The following is a 26,576-nucleotide window of genomic DNA, read 5'->3' as shown; positions in this document are numbered from 1 at the left end:
AAACGAGTATTTACCAAACAATGAGTTGGTGGGGATTTTTTTGTGGTTTTGGGTTTTTTTAATGAGACAGGCTCGAGCCTTCCCGCTTTCTGCTCCTGCGCCGGTCCGGGCCTTGGCGCTGCACTTCTGGGGACAGCCAGCTCGGAAACGGGAGGCCTCAGCCCCTGCCCTCCGGCCGCCGAGAAGGACAGGGTGTCCCGCGGGCGGGAGCCGGTCCCCGACGGCCCGCCCGTCCCGAGGGCCGCCAGGCGCACTCGGACGCCTCCCCTCACGAAGCCACCCACCCTCCCCGGTGCCCCCGGGGCAGGAGAGGCCGGAGCTCGCCCCACGGCCGGCGGGGCCGGGGCGGGGCCCAGGGAGGGCGGGCGGCGGGTGGTGTCCATGGAAACCGAGCGCACGCGGAGCACCGCCCTCCTTCCCGCCGGGCCGCCGCCGCCGCCATGATGCTGCTGGGCCGCGGGCTGGACGCCAGGTAACGGGGCGGTGAGGGGCGGGGTAGGCCCCGGGGTGCCGCCGCTTCGGTGCCTGTTGCGGGTCTCTGCCCGTTCCCCGGAGGGCTGCTCCTGGGGGCTTGTGTGGCGGGGGCTGGCTGCGTCGCCTGGCCTTGCCGGGCAGGGGACGAGGCCCCATTTCAGTCAGGGTACCCAGGGAGTGGAGGCCTGGGGGCGGTGCGGGCCCAAGTCCCCCTTACGGCAGCTAACATCCCTAGGGGTGGGGGACCCGCCTCTGTTTTCCTCAGGTAAAGGCCGCAAAACTTTTCTAGGCTTAGTGTGCTATGCAGAGGTGAAGTAAAGACTTGCGGATTTAATCAGGCCTCTCGCTGATAATTTTGTGGCCGCCTCTAAGCGGTCACAAATAATTAGGAGGGAAAAAAAAAATATTCACACCCCCATCTAAGGAAAGGTAGTGTTTCATGTCCCAAAATTAAATATTTGCATGGGAGTACTGTGAGATCAAAATTGTAAAGTGGGTGGGGAAGCGTGCTTAAGGCTCCTGCCTGGGAGAGGAACACTTTCTGGCACGAAGACCTTCCAATAAAATAGGAAAGATGTACCTTTACTGAAGATTTTATCAGATAGTATTAATTTTGCAAAACAACTTTATTAATACTTAATGAGACTCTTACTTTCCCACTCGCTGGGTGAAACCTTTCCTATTCAAATGGTTCTGTGCTCAAGCATGTCCTGGAGGACTGAACAACTTACTTGGAATTTTTTTTTTCCTTTGAACAAAATCTCTTTTGAACAGTCTTCTAGACTGCTTGCCATGAAACAATACAACTGGGTTTTTGCCTGTAGCAGAACTTTGGCCTGAAATATTTTTCCTGAAGAGTTCCTGAAGAAAAGGGTTCTTCATTTGAATTGACTGCATTGTTGTTTAATCTTAAAGTATTACATTTCTTCCAATTTTTCTGATTTTCATGTGTTGTGATATTAAGTCAATGTTTAAATATTGGTCAGCATTTGGAGTTTGGATAGCTTAAGGATATGAAGGAAGTTTTCATTTCTGCCCCTCACCAAGACAGTGGTACAAGTGAATTCTCTTGCTGAGAATTCCAGCACTTCACATGAATCACCTCATGTAGACCATGAAGACTTCTTAGGACCCAGTATCTGGCACTTACTGTTAGCTACATTGTCCTGTAGTTGATTCAGTCAGATCAACAACAACTGGCATGAATTCACTGACACTGATTTGGTTTAATAGTATCACTGAAGCATAACTAAACCAAGACCATCAAATGATGTAGGAATAGGAAAGCAAAATATCAAGTGAAATATATGAATTAAAAATTCAGAATTATTTACCTAGATCATTAATAATGAAACATACAGGCATTTGGTTCAAATTAAAAAATGAATTAATATAATTTAAAAGAAAATAGTTTGTTGGTGTGATGAATGTCCTTTCTGTGTTTTTAGAGTTTTCACCTCTGTACTTGTGTCCATTCACTTTTCTTCTCTAATGCTTAGGGATATTTATCATCTGTAGTGCTGGCCAGGAGCAGTTTGGTACCTGTTCACAATTTAAAGAACATTTAATACCTTTACAGGTTTGCCCTCTACTGCCTAATTTCTCCAGCCATTGACTTGCCTGTTTAGATTGCAGACTCTTGCAGGAAGCTGTATGACCCTGTCTTGTTTGAGACCTGCAGGTGTTACCACTATGTTAGTAATTAATACCAACGGTAATGGTGAGCTTTTGCCTAACCGCAGGAGGAAAACTTCTGAGCTGATTTTTGTGATTTGGGTTTTCCTCTACTGGATCTTTAAGTATAAATCCTGCTTTGTTTGTTTGTTATTCATTCATAAATAAGCACATATTACATCAGACTGTTACAACATTATCTTTTTAAGAATAGATTTCTGTTTTGCACTGAAATGAGATGTCCAAATCATGTATAAATTGTTAATAGTATAATTATATCATTTTTCTTCTGTATGTGTTGTAAACATTTGTCCCCTTCTTAGTTTTTCACTTATTTTTCTTTGGTATCCAGGGACAATCAGACTAGACAAATACAAGATGCTGTTTCAAATGTGGAAAAACATTTTGGTGAATTGTGCCAAATATTTGCTGGATATGTACGTAAAACTGCCAGACTACGAGACAAAGCAGATCTTCTAGTAAATGAAATATATGCATATGCAGCCACAGAGACACCAAACTTAAAAGTTGGACTGAAAAACTTTGCAGATGAATTTTCCAGACTTCAGGATTATCGCCAGGCAGAGGTACAAAATTAAAGCTGTACATGTTGTGTTTGCCATCTGAACTTTTCAGTTACTTATCTGTGATTAAAAGGGAAAAGATATACTCTGCAATTGTGAGAGAAACATAGCAGAAAGCACTTAAATATATTAGTGGCAGAGCAGAGTAGGCTGCCAAAGCATTCATCGTTTACTCTACAGATAACTTCAGTGAAAACTGCCTGTGATTAGTCCTGTTGAAGTCAGTGAAACTATCCATATGAGCACTCACAGAATTTGAGACAGAGCAAGTCTTTTATTGGTCTTAGACTTTGGATTGTGATTTATGGTTAATAAAGTGTTCTTTTAGTTTTGTGACTTGAGTTGTCTAGCAACAGCTGAGGTAAAATCAGTCATTTTCCTTTTGCTGAGTCTGTTATTAGAAGCAGTATGGAAGAAAATACTAACTGGAATCCTTCACTGGGCACTGGCAGCTTCTCTGAGGTGCTGTCAGGGACCATTGTAGATTTTGTAAGTCTGTAGTTCAACACTAAAAGTACAAACTTGATTTGGACCACGTGTGACAATATAGTCACGTTTCTGCTAGATAAGTGAGAGTGTAAAGAAAGGTGTTTATGCCACTTACACATCTATGTGCGGGGCCAGTCAAACTGTAACTTATGATCCAGAATTCCAAATGCTGAGACTTAAGAAAAAATAAGTTCATTCACATGTACTCAAACTAGTTTTTGGAGTACATATCTATTCTTTCAGTAGGGCATAGAAAATTCCCATTTATAGTTTTGAAAAGCTAAGAACCATTATAATTTTAAAAAGAGACTGAAGTAGTTGACATTCTTGATGTTTTCAGGTAAGACTTTTCTTTTTTTTAAAAAAAAAAGCATTGCAAGTCATCTTTCTATATTAACAAAGTAGAAAAAGAGAACCTTTTAAAATAAGTTAATCTATGAGGTGGTATCTAGTCTACTAAGTAGAGGGTTTGAAAAACAAGAAATGTGCATGGATCTTTAACAATGTATTTAACGCCAGATTTTTAAGAACAAGAAATCCAAGGGTGTGGATAGTGCGATTTTTTTTTTTTTTTTTTTTTTTTCCTTCTGTAAGCTCTTATGCATCTGGCTCCCGCTGAGCTACACATAGCTCCTTATGCTTCAATTGATGTAACAGCAATTTATCCCTCTGTTAATAGGGTAAATTTATATTATGGCCAAAGGTGTACGTGAAGTCAGACTGCACAATCTCTCTGTCCGTTTTCACCTTTAAACTATGAATCTGTAATTTCGAGGTACCTATGTAAGAACTTGAATTTTGTTTCTTTCAGTTTTTAAGTGTGTTTTTAAAACCTGACATTTGGCCTACATTCTCCTACCATGCCTGTCCCCAAACCACCACTGCCTTTTGAAGGAGAAAAGGCAGAAGCAGCAAAAGAAAAGAGAAGCTTTTAGATTTAAATCAAGTTCTCCTTTGCTCATGAAAACCAAATAGATTATGTCAGTTTTATTTCTTTCAGGCATCAGGTTAATTAACAGTTTTCATATATATTGACAATGTGGGCAAGAGAAAATTAGCTTATAAGGGTTATCAATTTCTGGTCTTCAGCTGCAGTGCTAGATATATAAATGCTGAGGTGTGAGGTATTTCTACAATATGTGGAAGGGTAAGTAAGCAAGACAGGCAGGTTATTTGGTATGTCTATATCATGTGCTCCATTTAGAGCCTTACTGCTCTATTCCATTCTATTCTATTGGTAGTTTACGTGAAATTGTTTCACAGTGCACTGGTAGAGTTTAGTAAAGGAGAAATGTTTGCTCAGTTGGCATAGATTTTGGCTGACTGGTGACTGCCAGTTTAGAGGGGAATGTAATGTCTGTCCCTTCCCAGTAGAGGTATGCACCTTGTCCTAATTTGGACATAACAGTGATGGGCCAGATGACTCACTGGTCCAAAGTCATCAGCAGCTTACGCTGGGGCCACTCAGGCATATTGTCAATTTTGACAAGCAGGCAGGTCTTATCCTATTGCCTGTCTGACCATATGTAGCTGTTTTTCTAACTAGGAGAACTGAAACAAAAATTCAGATGCACTCATCTGTGAGAGAATTCATGCATTTTACACAACCTGTTGTTGGTATTTTTAATATTTTCAGTACCTACAATGTTGTTTCCATTATTTTTAAGAACAGAAGTGTTGCATTTCGTACAGTAGGTTTGATAGCAAATTTGGCTTAGTCCATAATCTATCAACAAGTGTAGAGCAAATACACTGATCTTTAACTTTAGATAGAAAGCTACAAATCTCCAAGATGGAGTGTTTGATGTATTTAGTACTCAGTTGTTAGAATCTCCATGTTTTATTTATCTTGATGTGTTGCCAATGAAGAAAAAGGAATTCCACTAGAAATCAGGTTGAGCTCCTCAAAATACAAATTATTTACTGGTTAATTTAACTGGCTTTGGTTTTTGCAATATTTTTAAAACCTCCATCCCACTGTATTTTCAGCATATATGGACTAAATTCCTAATAAGATGAGTCACTAGTAAATGAATGGTTTTCTGTTTCTGCACACTATAGGTGTAGATGATTTTAGTGACCTTGTGATTTCTTTTGTAGGTTGACAGGCTTGAAGCCAAGGTTGTTGAACCTCTGAAAAGTTACGGGACCATAGTGAAACTTAAAAGGGTAGGTTAAATGTCTGTTTTCTCACAAGGTACATTTTGGTGTTCTGGCCACTCACTTGAAAACTTCTACTTTACGGGGGGGGGAGTGGTTCTGATTTTTCATATTGCAGTAATCAGTCTAACTAAATTATATAGTAATACATCTGAATTGAAGCTATATATATGTTGGAGGAAAAAGCTTCGTTGTGAAGACATGTAATGCTTTTGGCTCTTAGTCATCTATGTGCTGCCTTTAACAGCTTTTCTAACTTAGACTTGCGTTCTACATTGAAATTCATAATGTCAAAGACAGTTTTTGAAACTGATAAATAGGTAGTGGCCTGAATCCCTCTCTGTCCTGCAAAGTCATCAGGATGACCTGAAGATGCACAAAAAACTGAGGTCTCTTCATTCACTATATTCTGGAAACAGTGTATATAGGGGTTTGAAATATTCCCACAAAATATCTATAAATTTCTTTCCTCCAGGAGGGATAAGTTTGAGCAAGTCAATTTTAATAAGCAGATACTAGTTTATAGGATGAAAGTAGTTCTTCTTAATACTGGTATATTACATAGAGGATATCTTCATCCTGTAAACTCAAATCTGTAATTGATGCATATATCCATATCACAATCTATATAAATCAAAAGGTAAAATGATCATTATTTGATGATATTTTACATGCAAAAATCTTACAGTGTGTTCATCATGGTTAATTTGAGTACACTGTGGCAGTGCATCTCAAACTAGCATTTTTCATATGTTTTTGTTCTTGTATCTTTTCAATACAGTGAAGAACCGAGTACACTGTTTGGAACTTACTGCACAGCTATCTCACTTGGTTGTTAGAGAAACAATTATGAAGGAAATGCATCCTCCACTTGAGTGATACTATGTGTGGTAGTCCTTAGCAGAGTTGTAGACTATAGAGCCTGTATCCTAGAATTTGGTATCTTAATAGTCGCTCTGAAACCCAGTTTGAGACCTAGAACAGACTGGGTATTCTGTAGGTTATAAATGTTGAGGGTGGAAGACAAGTTTCATATGTATGTGGCAGAGGCGTTGCTGAGGAGACACAGAGCGCCACAGCAGTGCTCGGGACTTCCGAAGCATTGAAGATACTGTCTTGAGGCGCATTGCCACTGATAGCCAGTAAATGCTGAGGACAGAAGCAACTGAAGCCAGGTCAACCCTTGCAACAGTGAATAGCATTTCCTGTTGTCTTTGCCTTTCAGAATGCCAGAAAGCATTACACAGTTTATCTTAGCTCCAGTGAGGAGTACAAGAACATTCTTAAACTGTAGATGGGATTAACTATTTTATCAATGTACCTTTGAACTAAGAGAAACTTTACTAAAGACATAGGCCATTAATTTTTTTTTTCCCCCCCTCCCCGTTACTATAAACCTTGGTTAAAACTTTGACTGTCTGGTCTTCAGTTATTATCTCTGAACACTGGGACATTTTTAGTGAAAAAGGAAGTTTTGTCACTCATGTAAAGCTAGCACAGGGTGCTAGCAGTAGGACTGCTTTACCTGTAACTACATTAGCTGATTAAATAAAACCAGGCAGAATATGTCATTATAGCACTTTTTATAAAGGGGATGTTCTCACTGCTACTTATTGGATCTGTTCCAGGGTGGACACAAACTATTTTTGTGCTGTATCTAAAAAGAACTGTTGCTATTTCTGTGGGGTAAGACATCAATGTCCTATGATAGTAAATGCTTTGAAGAGGCCTACGTCAATCAGAATAGTGTTGTCCTTTAACTGCTAAGGCAATAAAATTGTTTCATTCACATGTCCTGGTTTACTATGCTGAGTAGCTCTCTGCAGCAGGATTTGGCAGCTTCAGTGGAAGCTAGTGTAATATTCTTGTCCTGTAATGAGCTTAAATGTAGGATTTTAGGATTTCTTTCTGTTTCATTGTTCTATATATCAATCTTCACTTTTCTGCTTTTTGGCAACTCCATTCCTGGTTCCTTTTCTTCATATAAAACAGGACATCATAAAACCAAGGTGATCCACCTGCAGAAGAAAGGATTGGTTTGCTTTAATAACTTCAGTGACTAAAGCAGGTAACAGTACAGTGATGAGGATCTGCCAGCTCATTGTCTGGTGGATGGACTGTAGCTGTACTTCTGTATGATTTGAAATTAGATGGCTGACCAGAGTTCTTATGTGTGACTTGAACGTGTGAAACTTGAGTTTAAAGCCAGAGGTACTATGAATAATTTTATATTCTCTATACCTGTCCTTTATCTCACTGGCTACTACATTCCATTCCATTTCTCCTTGGGTGTAATTAAAGCATATTTTCCAAAAACAGATCAAATCTTGGTCTGAAGACACTGGAGGGGAATATAGGACTGTGGTAGTTAGTGGTTAGTTGATGTTCGTGGTGTTTTGTTTTAAATGAAAGACTTCACCTAATCTTTGGCTCTTGTTATATTTTCCACTGAGATTAAAGAGCTCTGTGATGCTCTGTTTCTTTCTGGATTAAGGTATTTAGACACTAGTAAACCCCATTTTTCATTCTTTTCAGTTAGCTTATAATGTAGACCTTAATTCTTTCACGATAATGGCATTTTCCCCAGCTTTTGAATATTTTTTAATGGTTTTTTCCTGCACCCTTTTCAGTTTTTCAACATCCTAGACAAAATGTGTATGTAACTGTGCCCTATCTTTGTATATCCAAAACTTGAATATAGCTCCACCACTATAGCCACAGTAGCACCAAATCTTTGTCAGGCTTTGGCTAGCAGAGAAGTATGTTTGATGGCTGTTGCTGCTACAGAGAACAGAGGTAGAGAAGGGAACAGTGCAGTCCCTGTAGGTATTTCCAAAGTCACTATGTGCTAGGAAGAAAATACTGAATTTTATAATGGTAACTCTAGTGGTTTCCTTAGCATTCTCAGGTATACTTTGCATGAAAGTCCGAACCCTTTCAGCCACAGTGTTAAATCTGATTGACTGTTTTAAATGGGCCTAGAAAGTCAGTGCTGTTAACAGGGCCCAGTCATTAAGTAACACTAAACATGCAGCTGTGACCATTAGATGCAAAACTGCTTTGTTCTATAGCAAAAATAAATGTTTTTATCTTCTTTTTCTCTACGTTTAATTTAAAATTTAAAATGTAAAGCAATAAAAATTTTTTTTCTATTACTGCTTTTTTTGCAGCCACTTGGTTTTCATAAAGGAGAAAGCCCTTTCCAGCAATCTTTCAGATGGCCTTAAAGGTGGTGTAAATTCCCTTTTGAAAGAACAGCAGCAAAATTAGTTTTGATGGGCTAAAGATGCAGTTGTTTTTATTAGCAGAAACCAGCTTTGTGTCCCTAAAGATGAAGCAAAATGACAGTCATACACAAGGACATACAAACAGGACATACAAACAGGACATACAGTAAGGATAGAAACAAGGAAGAAACTGTGTGTTTTGGTCCTGACCTCCTGTACAGACTCATTGAAGAAACAACGCTCGGAAACTTGGCATGCTTGTGCTTGTCATTGACTAGTGATCTGGTCACAGGATCACAGAACTTTTTGTAACAGGCACATTCTTGGTTGCATGTCTCTCTGGGTGAAGGAGACCTACAACCATGTTAAAATTCTGAAATCCAGGGGAGGAGCACAGACAACTTCCCGAGATTATAGTTTTTAATAGCTTTAATCCAGTCTGTTCTGGAGTGGTAGATAAATGGGAACTGGTCTTTTTAGAGGAAATGATGGTTTGAAATGCATGCTCAACTCCTGCCTCAGATTTTGTTAGACTGATTCCTTAGGGCTGCATTTCTGCTTGTTCTAAGGTACTGCTCCTTTAAATTAGAGCCATCAAAATTAATGTCATTTCCCATACCAGGGTCAATGGAGTGATAAATACCTGACTGACAATTTTAGATTCCATGTATGCCAAAGTAATTGCAAAACACAGTTTTATAGCATGAACATGAATTTGAGAGTGGTATGTTAAAATTCTTAAATTGTCACAGATCTTCCTGGAAGTATATCCTATTTCTCCTTTGGAAATGAGGAGCAAAAATATTTATCAACAGTTTCTGCCTTTTCTAGATCAGTAAGTTTTGTCTTCCCCAGCTACATCATTACTAGGATGTATTTTGTTCCAAATGTATTTAAACACCTTACTATCCGCATATATAAATATGCAGTTTAACCCTTTCAGCCGTGGATTTTCTATGGCATCTTAAGCTCTGTGAAGCAGTTTTGTGTTCTTCATAACTTCTGATTGGTACTGACTGCTGCCTGTTTTGTTTTTTTTCTTACTGATTTATGTGATGCCACTTTTTCTTTCTAAATGCCACCTTTATTCCATCTCTAAGCCTGGAACGGGCCTGTCTTCCTACTGCTTTGGGGATGTCAGCTTTTGACCATCTACTGTACTTTTCATGAAATGCCCTAAATATCTTTTTCTTTTTTTTCCCCCATGTTTTAAATTGTAGTGTGTGCTACAGAGAGTTGTGCAAGGTGCTAAACTCTCTTGGTCCCTGTTGACTTCTCTTTCAGGGGATCATTTAACAGGATAAGATCAGTAAAATCTGGTTTTGCTTAAAGCAGAAATCTTGTTCATGTTTTCTAGGCAATGCATGTATGAAGAAAAGTACATTTTGTATTATCTTAGATCTATTTCATACATGTCTAAAACATTTTATTTCCAGGATGATCTTAAGGCAACTTTAACAGCAAAGAACCGAGAAGCCAAGCAATTATCTCAACTGGAAAAGACACGTCAGCGGAATCCATCAGATCGACACATTATTGTATCCTGTATTTCTAGTGGCTATAAGAAATATTTTTAAAATTTCTCAGGAATTAAACTATTGTGTTTAGAAAGTAATAAGAGAAGTATGCTCTTTAGAGGGACTGTTTCCTATGTTGATGTTGAATCTTTTCTTAAATGTTATGATGAGTTACAGCTTGTAATAGCTGCTTTGTTACTCACTCCCTTTTTGATTGAAAAGAAACTACGAAGTATTTGATATGTTTATGCAAGAGATGTAGGCATAGATTGCATCTAGGAATTTGGAGGTTTTTGAAAGTAAGTGTAATCAGACAACTCCTTTTTTACTTCCGTGGATTTTTTTATTATTTTTCTCCCTGCCATTTTGGTGGTAGTTGTGCTTCCTTGTACCTAGATGGGATATGAGTTTCCTCCAGCTGTGAGATGAAGTGTGAAAGGAAAAGTTGTTATTCTGTTAGTAGAATAGTCAACCAGGCTACTCTTCCTTTCAAAAGACCGGTGACCCTCCCCAGTATACTATTCTGTATGACAGAGGGAAAAATTAAGCCTCCACAGAACTTCCATTAAAATCTCATTGAAGTTTCAAATTCTGAAGCAATCAGAATCTAGGAAATGCCAAAATAAAGGGGATCAAGGCGATCCTACTTCAGGCCCTTTATGCCTATGTATTATGATACAGCATTTAAGTTAATGATGATGTGCTGTTGTGGGTTTTTTTTTACACTCTGGTGTTGGACTCAGGAGTGAAGCAGTCCTATTCTTTGTAGGACTTCACCAACTTTATTTCAGAAATCAGGATTTTTCTAGTGACTGGGGCATGGGACTGCAGAAGGAGCAAAAATTATTTGTGACGGTCAAATGCCACCCAGGAGAATTACTTTTTTTTTGTCTTTGCCAAAGAATTCCCATTTAATATTAATCAAATCAGTTAAATCAAGTGATGACTAATTAGAGTTCCTCATGTAATAAAGACACATGGATGTCAGCCATAGGGTTAGAACTTGAGTTGTGGTGCAGAGTTCTCTTCCATTAGAATTAAGGGAGTAAATGATAACAGTAAGCCATTCTCCCCAAAGGGGGACCGGTCCCATTTTTCTCCCTCTTGTGCTAATTCCCAGTTGATTTCATGGGTATATGGCTGGCACCTAACTTGTTTCTTCTTGTCTCTTTGCTAAGCTACTCCCAAATATCCTTCTGTGGCTTAGCTTCTTGTAACACGTGTGTTTTCTGTACTTAAGACTTTGTCTGAAGAGTTATTAAATCTCAGTACAGTCTGGTTTTGCATATGGCCAAAGGCACCAAATGCTACGTATTTGCATTTTAAAGTGATCAACGCAAAATACATAGAAAGTATTGGGAGCAGGAATATGTTCATTTGCTTTTGAGGATGTATGCAGGTCAGCTTTTAGGTCTGAGAGAGGCTTCACCATGTTTGTTAGGATAGCTTTTAGGCTCCAGCAATGGTTCTCTTATTCTTGAGCAACTGTGATGTTTCATCAGCTAACAACTTTGGCCACAGATAGCAAAGAATCTGTACTCGCTCCCAGATTTCAAGTCCATCTTATAAAATGTGGGAGTAGTACAACTTTGAAAAGAAAACCTTACCAGATTTTGTTGTCTGTTTGTTTTTTTTTTAAATAAATAACCAAATCCTCAGTCCAAGACAAACAGCTGTCCTGAAATATTTTGGCCTCGATACTTGAATTCCAGCAAATCTATAACAAACTGTAAGTAATGTCTTACAGCAGGAAGCTTCAGACAACATAATAATAGCACCCTCCGAGTATACAGAAGTTTTGAAATATCTGAGGTAAATATTTCACAATATATTAAAAGTAGAAGTGAAAACAGATACTTTTATGAATATTGATTGTTATTTTGCCATTTTTTCCTTTACTAATATTTCCAGTCACAGGTGAACGTTTCAGAAGAGAAAATATCAAACTGCTGTTGTGCAAACTGTGCACGTTCTGCAAGTTTAGACATTTCACTCTACAACAAACAAAATTCCTTTCCCAGTGCATCTGCACACAAAATCTGGCCGGTCTATTTAAGATGGATCAAGAAGATATATTTGATTGTCATAGAAATAACGTACTGTACTTGTATGTTTAATGGCTGCTTATGCATAACAGCTGCCTTCATCTAGAGAGACTGACTGACTGTAATAATTGAGAATACACAAAATGTCTTTTCTTACTCTGTTTCCCTCCTGTGTTTTGGGCAAAATCAAGAAAGGGAGGTGAACATGTGACCTTATGTACTATTAAAGATCATTACCAATTTTGTTTGCCCAGTAATGGCAGAATTGCGTCTATGACTTTAAGCCATTTTTGTAAGAAGATTGTTTCAAATTGATAATCCTGTAATACAAGGTTACAAGATTTTAATCAAAGAAAAAGAAGTGACAGAGCATGCCTTATGCCTTAGGTTTCCATATACATGTAACACTAAAACCTAGATCATGGGAACTGGGCCTGTGGTGTCTATTTCCATTTCTAAAAAAAAAGTTTGTTCCTCTCTTAAGTTGCAGTGTTGTAGAAATGGGAAGAATCCTATGTCTTGATCATAGGATACAATTACTTGATCCATATACTATTTCCAAATCCCAGGACAGAATAGATTCCTGATGGTACTCACTGACAGGGCCTGTAAATAAATACTGTCTTGACTAGTCTATGATGTTTGACCAGTAATGTATGGAAAATAAAATAAGTTTAGACCCAAATTTTGCAGTTTTCAAGTGCAAGCTCTTACATCTTTACATCATTATTTTGTAATAGTACACAGTTCTCAGACTTTACTTAACCAGAATAGCTTCAGTATCTTTATTTAAATGGTAGTGTGCATTTTTTAAAATAGTAGTGTGCAGTTCATAGTTGTATCTAATTAAAATACATATCTAAAATGCTTTTTGTAGTAACAAATAAGAAAAACTTTGTATTTATGCATTAGGGATTGGTAGTATGTCCCCTTCCCAGTGCCCTGTTGAAGATGTTTTTTATAAAATATTTTAATAATATACTAAAAATATAAAATACCTGAAATGCTTTTGGATCTAAAAACAATAACTAGTCTGTTGATTGAGATACTGATGGGAGAAGCGCATTAGTTCCAGCTGCTCCTTTATTGTCTATTTAAATAATTTATAAAAACTTAGTAAGATGAAGTTCAGCACATGACACTGGAAAAGATTCGTTCTAGACCCAGCAGGTTGATCTGCACTTGAAAATAAAGGGTGATCTTTTCCACTCATCCACCACTCTGGCCTGTGCACTCTTGCCCTCTCCTTTACACCAGCTTAAAACAAACCTTAACTTTTCCAAAGGGTAAACGCTTGTGCTGGGTTAATTCCCTGAACCCAGTCACTGTATCGTCAGCGGAGCGTCAGGGCTGGCTCAGTGCAATTAGATGATTATAACAGAAAATGGATCAGGGCAGTGGGACTTTCCCGACTGGCTGCAGCTAGTCATTTTACATGTTTCAGATCTAAGTCACAATGGTGTAGAAGGCATTGTTACTTGTTTATTAAGCTACACACAAATTTACAAATACAGTAACACAGATGTGTAGTATTTTGAAAAGCCAGACTTAAATGTTTTCATGGCAATTAAAGCAAATACCTTTGTATCAAATACAGGACTAATTTCGTCTTTGTGTTGCTTTACCAGGCTGAAAGTGAATTGCAGAGAGCTTCACTGGATGCAACTCGAACAACTCGGCAATTAGAGGAAACCATTGATAATTTTGAGAAACAGAAAATAAAGGACATAAAAGTATGTGTGCTCACGTTTCAGTATATGACATCATATTTTATCTTGCATAATAAAATTACTATAGTTACTCTTTGGCAAGATTAGCAACATTTAGTATTACTTTAAGCCTACATAAATATAAATCTTGTGGTATTCATTAATATTTCATAATCCAAATATCATTAACTTTGCAATTAAAAAATCAGTTAATTACTCTTACAGTTTATTGAATTCAGAATTTTCCTGTATCCGATTATTTAGCGTCTGCACCTTCCAACAGTTGCTGTATTCTACCTCACTGGTAGCTGCATTTGTTAGTGGAATGATATATGTGGATTAATATCGGCAAAATTAACAGAAATAGTGATAAGTAAAAAATATATCTATCAATGCTGAAATTTGTGTAGGTTACTGCAGTTAAAAGTTTTACTGATGCAGAAAGCACAAAACGTTCAGTGACTGCAAGTAATCAAAGCTTTCATTTCTCTCTTAATGTCAAACATTAAGTGGCTTAAATCCCAAAGACTACAGTGACTGAGAAACACTTGCATTATGTGATCTCAAATTTAATTATAAAATTGCTGAAGTGAGATACTTTTTTACTGGGGGGAGGCAGGAGGAAGACAGACTAAATAGGAAAGAATGAAAGATGGTTGAAAAACCCAACCAAACCAACCAGTACTTGATGTTAGAGTAATATGAAAAAGATTGTGTGAGTTCTGAAGATGTCATCATTAAGTGGTTTTTTATATATAAAGAATATTTTATTATATAAAATAATTATCTGTAAATTATAGGTATGTATAGAATTTACAGATGATTTACCCCCAACCTGTTAAGAAAGATTGCCATCAATAAAGCAAAGATCCACTGACTAAGTCTTGCGAATATGTATCAGGCAATATCAAGCGAGTTTTCAGCCTGACATTTTATTTATTCCTAATGAGTCTTCTCTCTGCTTTTCAAGCGTTGACTTAGAATTTAGTATGAAATGACCACTGCGTAAGTGACAGCCCAGCCAGCATTTATGTTTAATTTCTAAAATTCAGGTCCGACTACTTAAAAGTACTCGGTATCGTGCAGTTATTTGTATCATATAAATACCAAGTACAGAATTCAGTAATTTCTTGTAGTGGAATGTACTTTACTGCATTAAGAAAACCTTTGTTTTCATTTGCTTTTAGAACATATTTTCTGAATTTATAACTATTGAAATGTTATTCCATGGGAAAGCTTTAGAGATATATACTGCTGCCTACCAAAATATCCAAAATATTGATGAAAACGAAGATTTAGAGGTAAGAGTGATTAAGATTTGCTTTTCAGTTTACTTACTACATAAAAACAGTTTTCACACTTTGGAGCTATACATGTCCCAGGCAGAAAATGCAATATATGTTTCAGGTTCCCAGAACAAACTTCTTATGCATACTGAGCCCTTTTTTGCACTTCTCCAGCGAGAGCATGCACGTTTTTAATCTCAGAGATTTTAAAAACAGAGAAGAACTGCAGCGGCAATCTAATCTTTTCAACAAAATACAGATAAGAGACTTTTCCTAAATTAACTGCCACTCCAGGCTTAGCTAATTGTAGTTCTTAAAGAACACCTCTGCAGTGAATCTTGCTGCAAAGATGCACAGTAAGAGAAAAATCTTAAGCTGCTCTGATAAGATGTTCTAAAGACTAATTACTTCATTAAAAATCTCTTCTTTCTATTCTGAGTTTTGTTTGCTTGTTTTCATCTTTCAGTCATTGTTTTTTATTAGGCCGTTCTAGAATTAAGAGACATTTGTTACCAAATTGCCTTTTTTGCCTTGTGGCAGTTATAGCTTCCTTTCAAGTCACCCTTTCTGTTCTCTTTGAGTTATAGTCTCTCTTTCCCAAGACATGTTTTTCACTCCTTTATTCGTTCTTGCAGTTCTTCTGGATGTTGGGCCTTTAAACTTACTGTCATTGAAACGTATGTTGTGTATATGTGTTCAGCTTGTCAAGAAAGCTGGATCATTTTAGTCTTTTTTTGTAAATGTTCTCAGTCCTAATTGTACTTTTTCATGACATAGCTCAGGACCAAGGATGGCAGTATTCAGTTAGCGTAAGATATAAAAAATCATGATTCTTCAGTGACAGTCACATTTGAGACTACGTGGTATTTTTACTTCATTTAAACTATGCCATGGCAATTTTGTACTATTCTAGTTTCACAATTAAAATGTCATGTGGCACCAATTCAAAAATATCCTTTAAGTCAATACTTTGTTTTTCACAACCAAATTTCTAATCTCATTTTAAATTTCCTGTTAATTGGGCAATATTTACTTTCCATAAAAATATTGACAGACCATCATTCTACCATCTTCCTTGACTTTATTTGTGCAAGACTTCATTAATAGCTTCATTATTTTTAATATCAGGCTGTTAGTCTTATAATTTACTCTTTTGGGCTATTGGAAAGAACTTGTAAATACAATGGATATTACAGTCTCCCCTGTATTCTGAGGGTTTTCCCAAATTTTTCTTGACCTGTACATCTGAACATTTCAGATAAAATTTCTCTGGTGCAGCTGTGACTGGCAGCAAGGATTTGCTTGTGAAGGGGCTAAGAGTTTCTCTCCACGAAATGGAGAGCCTGAAGGGAGTTGCTGGGGTTCATATCTCTAGGTTAGCCTGAAACTCAGCTACATATGTTGGTTGGAAACCATTGCAGTTTTCTACTTGTAAATCCTCTCAGATCTCTGAAAAATGTTTACTTTGACCACGTAAGTGTGTTGGTATGTCTCAGGTTGAGCAATGATGTTGTTTCAGGTTAAAGTGATCGATCCAAACTACAGTTGATGTGTATCTCTAGAGCAGGTTGAATTGTCCAATGCTGCATTTTTCTTAGCTTCAGTCTTGGTGATTGTTAGCTTGCAAGCTGAATCATGGCACCCACATCACAGCTTTCTGCATTTGAACAGGTTTTTCGGAGCTCGCTTTATCCACCAGACTATCAATCTCGCTTAGACATAGTTCGTGCAAATTCAAAGTCCCCCCTGCAAAGAACTGGCTCCTTAAAATCTTCATTGAGGACAGTACAGGTAAGAAAGAAAAACTAAATGCTAGATCACTGTATTAAAAGAATGTCTTAAGTAGAGCCTTAGCTAATGTACATGGATCCACTGTCTTTACTCAGTTCAGGACAGTTACAAAGGTAAAGAGACTTCCAAGGGCATAAAGATCATATTAATAATGGAGCTCCTAAATATCATTTTTATTTGAGGAAAAAACAAAATCAGCTTTTAAAGCTGCATTGTTTACTTTTGAAAAATGCCATTTCCAGTGATACTATTTCATCAACAAACTGTGGCATCTTGCAGAGAAAAGATCTAGGAGCTTGTTGGAAACAGAAGTGACATTCTTTAAATAACACTTGCATATTCTTAGTCTCAGTATCCAGATCCTAGAGTGTGGATTCTCTACCAGATCCTAACTCAGACTAGTGATACCTCCTAGCAGCAGAGTAAACCCATGACCAACAGACTTTCCTTTTATACTCTGAAAATTCAGAGCAGGTGAGGAAAAGGAGGATGATAAAAATAAGTGAAACTGATGGAGAAAAGTGCCACTGCTTTTGAACCAGCTACCTTGCAGAAATCTTTGACGCTTGTTTGCAGCAGTAAACTTGCAGACATTGCAAAATGGCTAAATTATTTTTTCTTTATTGCAGCCTTAATCCTGTAATTAAGATTCTTACCAGTGTTTCAGTTAGAGACAAAGATGGCCAAATTTAAAATGTACACATCGCACTTTTCTTCTTTGGATAGAATCATGCATTGATACTGTAGTACTAAAAAGTTTTCTTGACTTCATACACACCATTACCCCTTCTCTGCTCTCAACACAGAAAGGATCAATTACTACATTTCAGTTATTCTGTTGTTGCAAGTATGAGTCATGCCATCTGAAAAGATAAAAGAACCCAGTGATTCAGTGCATGAAGACCAGTCTTTACTTTGAATAAGTTGCCTGTCCTCTCTATCAGACAAGCAAATTGCACGTTCAAGCTACTTCAGAAAATGTTTACCCCCAAAAAAAACCCCAACCAAAACCAGAAAACTGAATGCATGTACACTGTGATTTCTCTCAGAGATGGAGAGGAACTCCATTTTGACTAACTTGCAAGTTTACCTTACTCTTCTCCTAGACCTCTCTTTTAGCTATAACTTCAGATGTTAATGTTCTCATAACCTCTCACTGGAGTATCTGAAAAGAACAGGAAGTCATCTAGACCTAGAGGGAAACTGCAGTACATTTCAAAATAATGTCATTTTACCAGGCGATGCAGTGTATCTGCAGAGGATCACATGGCAGAAAAAAAGGGGTGGAACACCCTACTAATGCAGTCACCATAGGGCAGTAAAGAAGAGGCGGACATCCTGTTCAGCACACCCCCCATGCTGCCCTTTCTGATTCTGCAAATAGTATGTTGCATCAGGATCAATACCTTCAATTACACTAACGGCACTAATCTCTGGAACCCACCAAATATCTCGCTAGCAAAAAATGCTGGTTTTCTGCTGCATTCAGAAAAACCTTCAGGAGACTTGTTTTACATTTCTGTGGATCTTTCACTCCCAAAGTTTTCACAGGTCTGGTTTCATGCTACATAATAATCATTTACTGACCATAATGCAGTACTTGGGAATTTTCAGTTTAAAGCAGTATAAATAATATGGTAAGCAGTTCACAGAATCATACGCATTAAGACTACAGGGCGGAGAGGCGGGGAGGACACAAACACTAACCTGTAGGTGGGGTGCAGGGCAGGAAGTCACTGCATACCAGATAGGATAAACTGTGCTGGTAACAGAATACTTGTCTTTCAGAGGATTTAGCACATTCCATCCTTGAATTTATTTCTGGTTCTTTGGACTACCTTTCTGTGTTACTTCCATATCAAAAATCTAAAGTACTCCTTGAGCTTGATTCATTTGTTCACAAAGAGCTACCTGCTTTTAAAATTCTGGTGCCTTAACGTGATGTCATGTTGCTTTGTCAAGCAACATAACAATCTAAGTGTGTCCTGTCACTCCTGGAGTGAGTATTCTGGAAGAACTACTGTATGCTAAATTATCAAAAGCAGGAATTTGCTAAGACCACTGATATTTTTGCATACATCTGAATGCTTTTGTCCCTCAACGCTTTCCCCCCTTGACTTTCATAGTTGTTTTCAACTCACGCTCGGGCCAGCTGAAGCAATTGAGATGCTAGTTTCTCCATCCTACCTGCCAGACTTCATTTAGCAGACAGTATGCAATGGGCAATCCTGTTAGAATTAATGCCCCAAGCTGCACTGGCAGTACAACAGTAAGACTTGCATTTTTTCATTTATATGCAATTAATATGATCAGGAGAGAAAACTCCTATGCACCAGGAAAGCTGTTTTTCATAGGATGACTCCCCATTATGAGAAAACCCCTTCAGGGGTTCAGGGCTTTTTTTAAACATGACTATTGCAGATACTAAGTTTTACACAAGTTCTGAAAAGGCTATCTAAGTTTTCATGACAGTCCTTTGTAAATCCAGATCCCTTCGTTTTGCACTTTACTTGGCAATTTATCTTCAGCATTTCATTTTACCAATTCAGGTTGGTATGCCATATTTTAGATGGAACTATAGCAGAAGAGAATGACCTTTTCCAGATATTTTAAATCAAACTTAACTACATGAGTTTTATCCACATGCATTTAATATAGCTAACTGTTTTGCATCTGCCCTCTAAGACAGCAAAGTATAATTTTAACCATGGTTGACAATGTCTGCATCCAGGTGTTCCAACACTGCCCGCTGTCTAAGATATGAGGAGAGAATTGCCATGCTTTCTGTAGTAGTACATGCAGTGAAACACGCAGCTTAACAGCTTAAGCAAGGACAGTCATCACCTATGTGCAAACTTAGAGAATTCATTTTCACATAAAATTGTTTATGATGAGCAACAAATTATCCAATTCCATTAAATTTTTTAAATTATTTTTTCAGCATTAAGTAATCAAAAATAAAATTTTCACGTACTGGTATGTTCTAGCTTTATGGCAAAATAACATGGATTTAAACTGCCTGATTTCCTTTCTCACTTTCCTTACTGTGATCCAGTTTGGCTCTTAGGTTAGCCATCTTACCAGCACCTCACCACCACCAGTAATAATATTTAACTTACTATTTAATTACAGCATGGTCAGAGGCACTTGAGTAGTGAGCAGAAAAAAGCCTTAAAGCCAAAACAGCACCTCTTATTTCGGGGAAGGGGGAGCTTTTATTGAGAAATATGATTAAAGTTCTGCTTAAGAATTTCAGATGCTCTTAACGAGAAAAAAACTTGGAAAATTAGTCTATCCATTGAAATTAAGCTACCTTAACAGGCTGAATCTGCAGCACTCCTTAATCTCCCATTACAAATCAGTGTCATTGTCTTTTTCTTCTTTCACAGAATGAAAGATTGCTCTTTTAGGCATTTAGACTCAAGTTAACCCAGCTTCATCCAATGATTAACTCCATTTTCTGTTATGTTCAGAGATTTGTAAGCAAGCATTTGCTTTAAGCTAAATTATGTACTTTGTAAACATCAACAAGCTAAGGATTATTTTGCTTTGTTGTGGTTTAACCCCAGCCAGCAACTAAGCCCCACACAGCTGCTCACTCACTCCCCCTCAGTGGGATGGGGGAGACAATCGGAAGAGTAAAAGTGAGAAAACTCATGGGCTGAGATAAAGACAGTTTAACAGGTAAAGCAAAAGCCGTGCACGCAAGCAAAGCAAAACAAGGAATTCATTCACTACTTCCCATCGGCAGGCAGGTGTTCAGCCATCTCCAGGAAAGCAGGGCTCCATCACGCATTAACAGTGACTTGGGAAGACAAACGCCATCACTCCAAACGTCCCCCCTTCCTTCTTCTTCCCCCAGCTTTATATGCTGAGCATGACGCCATATGGTCTGGAATAGCCCTTTGGTCAGTTGGGGTCAGCTGTCCCAGCTGTGTCCGCTCCCAACTTCTTGTGCACCCCCAGCCTACTCGCTGGTGGGGTGGGGTGAGAAGCAGAAAAGGCCTTGACTCTGTGTAAGCACTGCTCAGCAGTAACGAAAACATCCCTGTGTTATCAACACTGTTTGCAGCACAAATCCAAAACATAGCCCCATACTAGCTACTATGGAGAAAATTAACTCTATCCCAGCCAAAACCAGCACATGCTTTCATTAGCTCAGTGATTGCAGTTTGCTTTATGCACACACAAAAAACTTATGTTATGTTACATACATAGCTGTATGGATTACAAAACCTCAGAAGTCAATTTAATAACCAGCATTTAAGGGCTTTTAAAATAGGGGGTTGTTTAAAAAAAAAAAAAAAAAGGGCAAGTTTTGTCTTCAATACTGAAGTTTTATTGTATCACTTGTGAGAAAACTCAGAAAATATAACCAAAATTAGAGCTGCAGATGCCCTTAGAGAACTGCTGAACCTAAAATCATATTTCAAAAACATTAATAAAAAAAAGTATTCTACTTTAAATGTTGCATCTTCTGTGAAGAATCTATCTTCAATAGGAATTAGATTGAGCCCTCATTAGAAAAAAGTATAGATAGCAGAATCTGTCAGATGAGATGAAAGCTTGACAGCTGGCACTTGTTTTGAACATTTGATGAACCAAAAAAGGACTACAGTATCATTCTGAAGGGCAAGCGCTGATGGGCAGGGAAAGAAGTTTGTATGTGAATCAAGATTCTTCTAGTAAAGTTTGTCTAATTTATTCTCAAAAACAGCTTAAAGCAGCATAGTGTTGAGTTTCTCATTTAACTGAAGAGGTTTGATGTCTTCAACATAAGGTTATGCCTTAATACTCATCTTCAGCCTGCTGTCTCAACAGCCAACCCAGAAAAAATCTGACTTGCATCCTGTTGATTTTTAACATTAATCCAATCAATGCATAGTTTTCCCTATCCTATAATAGTTCTCAGGACTGTGGGGATGTTTATAGCTTTTAAAAATCATTACTGTATTTATATTCTGTGCCATATAGCTTTCTGTTGGCACTGTGCATGTTACTAGAAGTTGAAGGGTTAAGGGATAAACAGCTTCCCCCCTCCCCCAAACGAAAAACCTACAAGTACTTAGACTGGAAATGCCAACAGAGAATTGTTTTTCTTTCAGGAGAACAAACGCTTGATTCACTTTTGTTGGATTTTTGTTTTAGCAGATTTCCAGCAGTATGCTAAGAAAAGATGAAGAAGAAGAGGAGGAGGATGATGAAGATGAGGAAGAGGAGGAGGAGGAAGAATTAGATGCTACTAAGGAAGTGAGATAACAAAACTGTTCTAAGAGTCTTTGTTTTTTGATTGGGGAAAAAAAAAGACTTCCCTTTATGTAAAGGCTTTCATGTGTTCATAAAAAACTTCACTGAGGCTGTATTTTTAAAATTCCAACAGGAGCAAGAATTGGCACTAATAGTAGAGTGCCAGAAACAAATGATCAGTTTCAAAGAATGGAACAGAATCTGCTGAAAATGGACAATTTCACTAGCTAGAAAATGAAATATTTAAATAGAATCCTGTATTGTATTTGCATAGATGTTATATTGCAGTCACATTTGCTTAAACTTACATGGTGAACAGTGTCCAAAAACTGCACTACGCTGACAGGCAGCTATGAACGTAAGGGCTTGCTTGTTACTTTGCCAATATATTACCTTATTCTCTAGCTACACACCTCTTGGATTTAGTAAGTCCTCTAGCTATACCTGTCATAATCGGTTTTATACATCCTAAGGTAACTGTAGTACTCAAGAAACTGATTACAGCAACAATCCTGTTACATCTCATTTTGTTACCCAGCTTGGATGGCCAAAGGCAGGGTGAGGTGTATTGTTTTCTCATTCTCATTTTCCTCAAGCTTGACTAAGATGACTTTTGATTCCTTTACCCATAAAGAATGAACATTAACAAATAAGGACCTAGCCCAGTATCTACTTTTAATGCTGCTTTGCTTTTAAATAAAAGTGCCTTCATAATAAAACTAGTTGATATGTTATATAGTTGACATTTATTATGTTAGTTGACATGCTATATATAGTTCAAGTTTCATGTGTTTAACTGGTTGATTCAGTTGCTGATCCCATCAAACATACAAGAAATTACACATTTTGAGTGTAATTTCTTATCCTGTTTGGAGACGGTGGCTATGTACATTCATTTTTGAATAGCATACAACTGTCTGCCAGAAAGCTGCTACTGTACTATTTATCTCCAGCTTTAGTATCTGCTAAATGTAGAAAGAACAGATGTATAAATCTAGAATTTAAACTTCTAACTGGGAAAACAACCTTAAGTTATTAACCAAGTAGTCTTTCAGTTAAGGAAATAAACCAGGAAGTGCATTTTTAATTTTGATGCTGCCTTTGTCCACTGATGCAAAGTATACAATGCATACTTGTTTTGACAGGTGAAAAAACAGGTTTTGCCAAAAATTAATGTGATGAAAATGTAAGTGAAAATGTCACAATACAGGGTTCTGTTTTAAACCCAGAAAAGGGCTTTACACCAGAATTACGTACTGTTGACATTGAACTACTGTTGACAAGGAGTAGAATACTACTGACCAAAACTTAGGAAGTATCTAGGTAACTAATTCCCATCTATTTCAGTGAGTAGGGCACTTCAACAAATGTTAGCATCACAACATTGGAATTACGATGATCACCGCTTTACCATTTCATATTCAGGGAAGTCATGGAATCCAAAACAGATGGTTAACTTCATGACTATACCAGGTTTTCATATAATACAGATATATGCAAATAGCAATTATTTCTGTACTGTGCCTTGAAAAAGGAATTCTGAATATAAAAGGAAGCAGTGCTTAGATTGATTCCCACTAAAAGATTAGTAGCTAGGGTATGGAAAGAGAATTTTTTTATCCTCAGCAGCTTCAAATTCCTTCTCCTCCCCTACCTCACAAAAAAAGTTGACTTTAGCAATTACAGGAAAACTTACAGAAAGGGAGAAATACGGTCTTGGGCAACTTTGTCCTGCCTATATGATGTCTTAAGTTTGCATATTGGACAGAAATTGTGTGACCTCAAAACTATAGATGAAAAAGTCACTAATTAATGTATTTTAAAGCCAGAAGAAGAACTTAGAATGTAATTACAGAATTAACTATTACCTGAAGATAATTCTGCAAAGATTTTTGTCATGACATTAAGTGCTGACTCCAAGACCGACAGTACTCTATTTGTTCACACATGTTTTTGGCCACTGGCATGTAGATGATGCAGGCTTGTATCCATTCTTCCTAAGAGTATTTTGCCACTCCATTGAACGTGCTGGCCCATCCCTTTGGGACTAAGGATTATCTTCTTGTACTCATTAGATTGTCATGTGTTACGGCTTTCCTGAATGCCTCAAGCTGCTCCTGTATGTGATCACTATTACTAGTTTTTGATGACGGAGACTTCTCCTTTAAATCATGATTTTTGGACAATGGTAGCAAAAGCAACCTCAGAGTAAGCGTAACTAAGGAAACTAGCTATATTCTGTATCAACACCACAAACTGCAGCATTTCCTTTGTTATTCTTTCACTATATGGATGGTACTTAAAAAGGAAGAGCAATGATTCAAGCCATGCAATTATAGACTGTCTGTGATGTGTCCTTTATACTGAAAGTACAGTGCCTCCAAACCATTAAATATCTAAAGGTAAAAGACCCTTAGTATCAGGAAGTGCTGTCACGACACCATGCACCTGTACCACTTCTTCAGCCAGAATCAGAATATAATGCCTGTACACTTACACATCCCAGTTGGGGGGACAAAAAAACCAAAACACCAACCAAAACATACTAGCAAGATAACAGCTATAAACTGAGAATCAACTCTCCTGTTAACCTTCTTCTTATTTAACCGATGTACCGGCATCCTTTCCCAATTTCCCTCTGCTTCAGATCATCTATACATACTTTGAAGTACAGCTTTTGTCTTTATAGACCTTATAGACCTTTAAAAAACCCCACTTTTTTGGCTTATCAATCAAACATTTCATAGAGTAACCTAGAGTAGTCATGAACTCTAATCTGGCTTTAAAGACAAATTAGCTGTAGGGGAAAAAAAAAAACAAAACAACACAACAAACCACCATTTTTAAATGCCTCAGTTATGACCTCTGCCATTATAAGCTTTGTGACTCTTTTTACGCATTCACTGGGGGGTGGGGGGGAAGTTTACCATCCCCAAAATTAATGGTACCTTATCAGCAATTACTCAAACTTTCCTGAGAACAGATAATGCTTTCTCTAAAAGATAATCTCACACTTAACCAGCAAAATACCTACTAAATTCCCCTATCCTTCCAGCCTCCAAATCCTTTTTTAATGACAAGAACTCGTGTGTGTGTACCAAACACTACTCTGGAAGCATGGTAAAAAGTTTACCAATTTATTTTCAGTGTTTGAAAGCTCCTGTTGTGTAGTCGCTAGAAGAGCTTTAAAACCAACAAACCATCTAAAGCTGATTAACTGGAAAAGTTACTTGCATTCACATTTACAAAACAACTGATAATAACGAGGCAAGAATTAGTAGTAAAGATGATGTCAGCTTACAAAAATAATCACGATGAAGTTTTCAACAGCATGATTAGGTCAGACAAGTTATTTTGAGGATTCTTGTAACACACCTTTATTTTCCCTGCAAGTCTGCTGGCTCCTTGATCTCTTTTATAGCAACTATGAAATAAAAGCACCAATTAATTTGTTGTGGATTTTTTAAATTTTAATTCCATTTAAATTCAGAGGGGGATTCAGAACAGTACGCTTCTGAAACTAATTCCTACCAGACAGCAAAAAAACGTATGTAAGCATTCAGAATTTGAAAATTTGGCCACATTTAAGTTTCTTTGCTCAGAGGAATCTACATATACAGACTTGGCATTATCCTTCTCATTCAAAAAGCTTTTTTCCTAGCACTTAAAACAGAGGACAAATAATATGCAGAAGAAATGAAGCTACACTGGCCTTTTAAAAATTATAGAACAAAAAAAAATTTTTATCTTGATTTGGTTTGCTTCTACTTAGAAGAGTTTACATGGAAGTTTAATAATGATGATGACTTTACATAAACAAAGTAATTAAGGTTTGACCACCGGTGAGGGTGATGAGTCACTGAACAGGCTGCCCAGAGAGGCTGTGGAGTCTCTATCCTTAGAGATATTCCAAATCCAACGGACAAGGCCTTGAATAACCTGTTCTAGTTGAAACTGCTCTGAGAAGGGGGTTGGACCAGAGACCTCCAGGTCCCTTCCAGCCTTAACTACTCTATGAATCTATGATTTTTTTGTACTGCCCAAGCAAAGGTTAAAACAAGTTTTCATCACCAAGTTTCAACTTTGTTGTCTTAGTTTGAGAGGGGACTAAAACTTCATAGAATTCTTTAGTACTCCAAGTACTATCTTGTACAGTTGCAATGTCAACAATGGTACAAAGTCCTTATCCACACAAAGTATCCCACTAAGCCTGAATGTTGAAGATGCAGTTTTTCCTCAAACAGGCTAGCTTTTATTTCTTCCTAAAACTTTCTTCCTAAACCAATCAAAGCATTCTAAATAGTGACATTTCTTTCTTACATAAGAAAATAACATAGTTGCTTGTCAGCTTGGTTGCCAGTGACAGATGTCAG

At 37.6% G+C, this 26,576-nt stretch overlaps 1 protein-coding gene across 1 annotated transcript; it reads left to right on the top strand.

Moving 5' to 3' along the window:
* The first annotated feature begins 366 nt into the window (after positions 1–366).
* CIBAR1 (CBY1 interacting BAR domain containing 1) lies at positions 367–25,510 on the top strand. Its single transcript, XM_072852214.1, is given in 10 exon segments — positions 367–408; positions 411–472; positions 2,501–2,735; positions 5,322–5,390; positions 10,045–10,146; positions 12,037–12,042; positions 13,799–13,903; positions 15,067–15,180; positions 16,837–16,956; positions 22,108–25,510. Coding segments are annotated over 10 exon segments (948 nt in total). The 5' UTR covers positions 367–381; the 3' UTR covers positions 22,216–25,510.
* Positions 25,511–26,576: the final 1,066 nt, after the last annotated feature.

This window comes from Ciconia boyciana, chromosome 2, assembly GCF_034638445.1.
Source record: "Ciconia boyciana chromosome 2, ASM3463844v1, whole genome shotgun sequence".
Lineage (NCBI taxonomy): Eukaryota > Metazoa > Chordata > Aves > Ciconiiformes > Ciconiidae > Ciconia > Ciconia boyciana.
This window is presented reverse-complemented; position numbering and strand designations above follow the sequence as displayed.